Source organism: Mus caroli, chromosome 3 (genome assembly GCF_900094665.2).
Source record: "Mus caroli chromosome 3, CAROLI_EIJ_v1.1, whole genome shotgun sequence".
In the NCBI taxonomy this organism is placed as follows: Eukaryota; Metazoa; Chordata; class Mammalia; order Rodentia; family Muridae; genus Mus; species Mus caroli.
Genome location: NC_034572.1, coordinates 82931808 through 82938712, shown reverse-complemented (window position 1 = coordinate 82938712; position 6905 = coordinate 82931808). Strand labels below are relative to the sequence as shown.

The window sequence follows — 6905 nt, the reverse complement described above, 5'->3', positions numbered from 1 at the left end:
TTTCGAGACAGGGTTTCTCTGTGTAGCCCTGGCTGTCCTGGAACTCACTTTGTAGACCAGGCTGGCCTCGAACTCAGAAATCCGCCTGCCTCTGCCTCCGGAGTGCTGGGATTAAAGGCGTGCGCCACCACACCCGGCTAGTCTTGATTTTTAAAAATATCTATTTATCCATCTATCTACCTATCTATCTATTTTTGGTTTTTCAAGATAAGGATTCTCTGTGTAACCCTGTGCTTTTCAAACTCAGAGACTCACCTGCCTCTGTCTCCGCAGCACTTGGATTAACTCTGTCTCCGCAGCGCTTGGATTAAAGGAGTACACCACCTGTGACGCAGTTGTTTGTTTTTGGTTTTTGAGACAGGGTTTGTAGTTTTGAGACAGGGTTTGTAGTTTTGAGACAGGGTTTGTAGTGTTTTGAATAGGTTTGGTCCAATAGAGGCATGTGTTTCAATGCTTGGCCCACAGGGAGTGACACTATTAAAAGGTGTGATCTTGTTAAAATAGGTGTGGCCTTGTTGGAGGAAGTCTGTTGCTGTGGGGTGGGCTTGGGGGCCTATGCTCAGGCTCCACCCAGTGTAGAAGAGACCCTCTTGCTGGCTGCCTGAGGAAGCCAGTCTCCTGTGGCTGCCTTTGGATCAAGATGTAGAACTCTTGGCTCTTCCAGCACTAAGTCTGCCTGGATGTTGCCATGTTTCCCACCATGATGATAATGGACTGAACCTCTGGAATTGTAAGTCAGACCCAATTAAATGTTTTCCTTTATAAAAGTTGCCTTGGTCATAGTGTCTGTTCACAGCAGAGAAACCCAAACTAAGACAGGGTTTGTCTATATAACAGTCCTGGCTGTCCTGGAACTCGCTTTGTAGATCAGGTTGGCCTTGAACTCACAGAGATCCACCTGCCTCTGACTACTGAGTCCTGGGATTAAAGATGTACAACATCATGCCCAATTGTATACAGCCCTTGCTGATTTTCCTATCTCTGCATCCCAAATTCTGGGTGTTAACCACCATTTCTAGCTTTATATCTGTTTTAATTTTGATCACAAAGTTAAGTAAGATGTATATTTTATTTTGTTGCTTTATGTCTTTAGATTTCCTTAATCTAGAAAGTACATTCCTGGAAGCTAGGGGTGTAACTCAGTTAATAGAATGTTTGTTGAAAATGCATAAGACATGACTTTGATGCCTAGAACAGCATAATAAAAAATGAAGGCAAGAGGATCAAGAAGTTCAGGCACACAGATGGTGCACAGACATTCAGGCAGGCAAAACACCTGTACAAAGAAAAAAATTCTGGCCCCAAAAAGGCCAGAAGAGGATATTGGGTCTCCAAGAACTGGAGTTGTAGATGGTTGGGTGTGTGAGGACCAAACCTGGGTCCTCTGGGAAAGCAGTCAATGTTCCTAACCACTGAGCCAGTTTTTCTACCTCCTCTTCCTCCTCCTCCTTTTTTGGGTGGTGGTGGCAGGGTTTTGAGACAGGCTTTTTTTTTGTTTTTTGTTTTTTCCGAGACAGTGTTTCTTTGTAGACCAGGCCAACCTCGAACTCAGAAATCCACCTGCCTCTGCCTCCCAAGTGCTGGGATTAAAGGCTTGGGCCACCACCCCTCCACTCCCCACCCCGACCCCCCAGCGAGACAGAGTTTTTCTATAGAGCTTTAGCTCTCCTAGGTCTTGCTCTGTAGACCAGACTGGCCTCAAACTCAGAGATTTGTATCTGCCTCCCTAGTGCTGGGATTCAAGTTACCACCACCTGGATTATAAAATTTAGGTCTGTTTTCCTTTTCTTTATAGACAAGGTTTCTCTGTGTAGCCTTGATTGTCTTGGAACTCATTCTGTAGATCAGGCTGGCCTTGAACTTCTGTAGATCTGCCTGCCTCTGCTTCTCCAGTGTTAGGATTAAAGGCAAGCACCAACATTGCCCCAATTCTCTTCCTTCTTGAGTTGTCTAGAACAAAAGGATTCTTAGTGTAACAGCTAGCTGGTCTAGCCTTCTGCTGGGGCCACTGTCTTGAATACTTCTAAAAGTTTTGAGACAAGTCACAGACTGCAGCTAATTGCCATGGCTTCTAAATGTACAGTTCCAAGTAAGGAGGTTTTATATTCCCCTGCCCCCACTTCTCTTCATATGTATCTATCTCTCCCTTTTCCCCATCTTCTCTCCCTGTTGCAGGATATTTGATCACATTGTGAACCCTGAGATTGTGTTATTTACTGAAGAAAAAAAACAAACTGCTTCTAGTTGTGGTCTGGCAAGCCTTTAGCACACACTTTAACCCCAAACAATGAAGGTAAAGTTAGTTTGTAGAAGGAAGCACCCATGTTTGAAAGTGATGTCTAATTTAGTGCCAAAATGATGAATCAGAGAAAGATTTGTCAGAATGAGTCAGAGGTAGGATATGCCCAGCTCAGAAGAAGAGACAGGAAGGAGAGATGACTTAAGGGTGAGCAGTGCAGAGAGAGAAAAGGAGAGGCAGTTTTACTGGGACAGTGGTACAGAGACAGGATGCAGAGAGAGAATAAGCTAGACACAGGAAAAGACAGAACAAGCCAGAGAACCGGAAGGACCCAGAAGATGAGAACAGATTGCCAGAGTCAGTATGAGGTCAAAGAGGGCAAAAAGTCAGGGGCCAAGAGAGAAGCCAGATGGAATCAGTGAGCTTAGAGGGGAGCTTGAGACAGAACAGCTGAGTAAACCAGCCAGCCAGAGCGCAGAAAGAACTAGAAAGGGTGAGTTTATTCAGCAGTAAGTCTCAGAGGCTGAAAACATTCTAGACTTAGATTAGATTGTACAGAGGCTTGAAGCTTCCAGGACTAGGTCCAGGTTAGCAGACTAAGGCAGTAAGCCTTCCATGATAACAATTACTATAATTGCTATAGAAGAATAAAAAATACTTTTACATTTTCCTCTTGTTCTCTCCCTCTCTTGTGTGTGTGTGTGTGTGTGTGTGTGTGTGTGTGTGTGTGTGTGCAAGCATGCATACCGTGGCATGCATGTGGTGTCAGAGGACAGCTTGCAGGAGTTGGTTCTCTCCATCAACCATGTGGTTCCTGTTGATCAAATTCAGGTTGTCAGACTTGGAGACCAAGTGCTAGGCCTCTTGCTAGCACTTTGGTTTTTTGTTTTGTTTTGTTTATATTTTCACATACTCTCATTTAGCCAGGCTGGCCTTGAACTCCTAGGTGTCCTGCCCTCTCTGGTTTCAGCCAAGGCTGCTTGAAGCAGTTTATACCAGACTTTTTGCAATTGCAAACCTCAGTGAAGCACTTCCGCTTGGGCCAGAAGGAGCAAGCACCCCTCCATTGGGGGGCTGCTACGCCTGCACTAAGGAGCAAGGCCTTGACTGATCCAAACCTCGGTGGTGGGCCTAGGGCTGGAAGCAAAGCCATGACTGGTCAAACAAACAGTGGGTTGGTCTGAATACCCTTTCCTAGGCTATCTATGTAGTCTGTGAGTTTGAGGCCAGCCCGGTCTACAGAGCTAGTTCTAGGATAGCCAGAGGTAAAATAGTGAGACTCTACCTCAAAAACCAAACCAACCAAACAAACCCTCTAAACTGAGTCAGGGAAATCTTGCATAAGCTGATGACTTAGCCAAGCAAGTTTATTAGGAAGTACAGCATCAGAGCTGGAGAGATGGCTCAGCAGTTAAGAGCACTGACTGCTCTCCCAGAGGTTCAGTCCCCAGCACCCACATGGCAACTCACAACTGCCTATAACGCCAATTCCAGGGGATCTGGCACCCTCATATTGACATGCATACAGGTCAAACACCAATGCACATAAAATAAAAATAAATAAGTCTTAAAAAAAAAAGTTCAGCATCATTCGCTGGGCAGGAAGAACAGCCAAGGTCAGCAGAGAGCTGAGTCAGATAATGGTGGCAAAGAGAACACAGCTGCCTTAGGACTGATAACCACAGTTGAGGGGGAAGAGTCCCAAGTGTCCGGTGACTAGACACTTCAGCCTTGACTCTCTGAGGCACTGGCCCCAGCTCTAGACTGGCCTTGCCAAGTCTACTCATGGCAGGAACACAGAACTAAAGTTCCCTTTGTCCTTTTATCAGGAGTTCTGATCAAACCTTGGGTTGGTCTGTCACTTGGTTCCCAGTCAGTAGAACTGTTTGGGAAAGATTAGGAGATGTGGCCTTGTTGGAGAAGGTGTGTCACTGGGAGTTGGGGTTGGCTTTGAAGTTTCCATCCCTAGTGTCCCCACTCTGCCTCCTGCTGGCAGATCAAGATGGAAGCTCTCAGCTCTTCCTGCTGCTAGGCCCTTTTATAACATCAGCATCTTTTCTCATTTACTTGGTGATCTGTTCTCTGACCATCTGTTGTTGTCTGAAAGCTCCCTCACAGACCTGCCCAAAGATGTGTCTCCTCTGAGATTCTATATCCTTTAAGTTGGCTATCACTGTCGGCTATTACCGATCACTCTCACCAATCTCTGAGAGGGTTCATTTACATTGCCTGGATAGAAACCCTGGATAGGCAGGAATCTTTGTCAAATGCTGGTCTCTAGAGCCTTCAATGTCTGTGGACATTGACAGATGCACGTGGAAGCTGTGGTAAGGAGCAGCTTCCGTGTTGGTGTTGGGTGTAAGGACACTTAGTCCCGGGGCTGGCTAGCTTTCATGTCAACTTGACACAAGCTAGAGTTGTTTGGGAGGAGGGACTCTCACTGGAGAAAATGCCTGCATTAAAACATATAGGATATGGTAACCTAGACAATATGAAAGGCGGCAGGAGGGGGCATTAGTGCACATCTGTAATCCCAACACTCAGGAGGCTGAGGTAGGAGGATTGCAAGTTTGAGGCCAGCCTGGTTCTCTTAGAGAGGGATTACCTCTGTGTCACCATGCCTGGCTTTGTTTATCACCAGTCTTAAGTAATAGCCATAATTCTCTAGTATAAACATTTATGTCACTAAATGCCCACAACTGTAACTTACTCACCCCCCCACCCCCCAGCCTTCCCAGAGTGAGTAACAAACACGACAGTGCCTCTCACTTTGACAGAAGCTGTGTTTCAGATCCCTTATCCCCAAAGCCTTTGAGACTATTGGGAAGTCCTGCTGCTAAGGTGAAAGTCTGACATTGCAGGAGCCCTGAGTTCTGTATAAAATGGCAGACTCCATTGGTTAGCAAGGCTTCCTCTTCTCAATGTGGGGGATCCCCCACTCCACACCCTATACCTGTGAAATGTCGAGTAGCCTTGGTTAGACTACAGGTTCAGCTTCCTTTCTCCCAATAAGAAAGATAAGAACCTGTTCGGCTAGCACCTGAAATACTTGGAATGCTTCCCCATGTTGATGTGGTATCTCAGTACCTTATCCTTCGGTCAGTGACCTTGCCTACCCTGACATAAATGTTTACTATACTAGAGAATTGTGGCTGCAGACAGTTAACCTCTCTCAGAATAGCCTCTAAGTTGTTTTACTAACGTCTCCCTATCAAGTCTATTGTTAGCATTATAACTAAGTGGAAATAATTACTTCTCCTGCAAATGTACCATGAAGACTGGAGGCAAACAGTAAACAGAAAAGGATATTTCTACTCCCTTCCCCAAAGCTATATAACTCTTGTTTTACCCCAAGTAAAGTTGATCTGTCTCCTGGAAGCTGGTCTCAGTGTGTTATTACCATTCATACTCACAGGGCTTCCGAATCACTCCTCCCCACCCCATCCCCCATTCACACACCCCTGTTGCCCCTGCTCCATCTGCCCTTGTGGATCGATATCAGCAGAGATCCCCTGAGTTCCTGGTCATATGAAACAATAGTGTCGTGTGTATTAGGAACACAGCCTGTACTTACCAGTTGCTTGTTGTACTGTGGCAAAGGACATGGCTGGGTGCCAGCTGGCACCTTGTACATTGGTGTCACCAACATACTGGCAGGATGGGCACAGATGAAGCGCACCTGCACCTTTTCCACAGAGGGACTAGGGTTTAGGACTCCCGGGTGGTTCCCGATCCGAAAAGTGAGAACCTTTAAGGAAACATCAGCGAGTTATTTGTGTGTAGACCCTTGATGTGAATCATGCTGAACTAAATGTGTCAGAATTATTCTAACTCCAGAGGAGCCCTTCTGGATATGATAATCAGGGAAATCTTTTAAAGGGTTCCCCCAATGCACACTGAATGATCTAATTAAATAAAACATGGTAGAAAGCAATCAAGGAAGACATTGTTGGCCTTTACACAGATAGAAATCTAGAAGAACTGATCGTACACAGACACACAGACAGACACACACACACACACACACACAGGCCTAGGAATACAGCTCAGTGATAGACTAGCTTATTCAAGGCATTGAAGTCAATCCTCAGGAAAAGAATAAACGCAAAAGGAGACCTGGTACACCTGTATGTCAGCACTACAAAGCGGAGGCAGGGGGATCTAGAGACCAAGCTTATTCGCAGCTGCATAGCTAGTTTGAAGCCAGCATGGATTGATTACATGAGACCCTGTCACAAAATAAAATCAAAACATATTATGGAAATTATAAGACAAATCGAACTTTAAATATCTAACTTTGGGGTTGGGGATTTAGCTCAGTGGTAGAGCGCTTGCCTAGCAAGCGCAAGGCCCTGGGTTCAGTCCTCAGCTCTGGGAAAAAAAAAAAAAAGACACACACAAAAAAAATCTAACTTTGGCTGGCAGTGACAACTCACTCCTTTGATCCCAGCACTCAAGAGGCAGAGGCAGGAGGATCACTGCAAGTTCAAGGTTAGCCTGTTTTCCATAGTTCCATGCCAGCCATCTATATAAAGTGAAACCTTGTTTTGAAAACATGCTGGTGCTGAATGGTGGTGGCGCACGCCTTTAATCCCAGCACTTGGGAGGCAGAGGCAGGCAGATTTCTGAGTTCAAGGCCAGCCTGGTCTACAGAGTGAGTTCCAGG

The 6905-nt window shown here is 45.7% G+C and overlaps 1 protein-coding gene across 4 annotated transcripts in view; it reads right to left on the bottom strand.

Moving 5' to 3' along the window:
• Nup210l (nucleoporin 210 like) overlaps positions 1-6905 on the bottom strand; it is a 120365-nt gene that overhangs the window by 53096 nt on the left and 60364 nt on the right. For all 4 annotated transcript variants that reach the window (XM_021157946.2, XM_021157948.2, XM_021157949.2 and 1 more), the window contains exon 16: positions 5814-5987. In XM_021157946.2, the coding sequence (XP_021013605.1) occupies positions 5814-5987 (174 nt within the window). The remainder of the gene's footprint in view (positions 1-5813; positions 5988-6905) is intronic.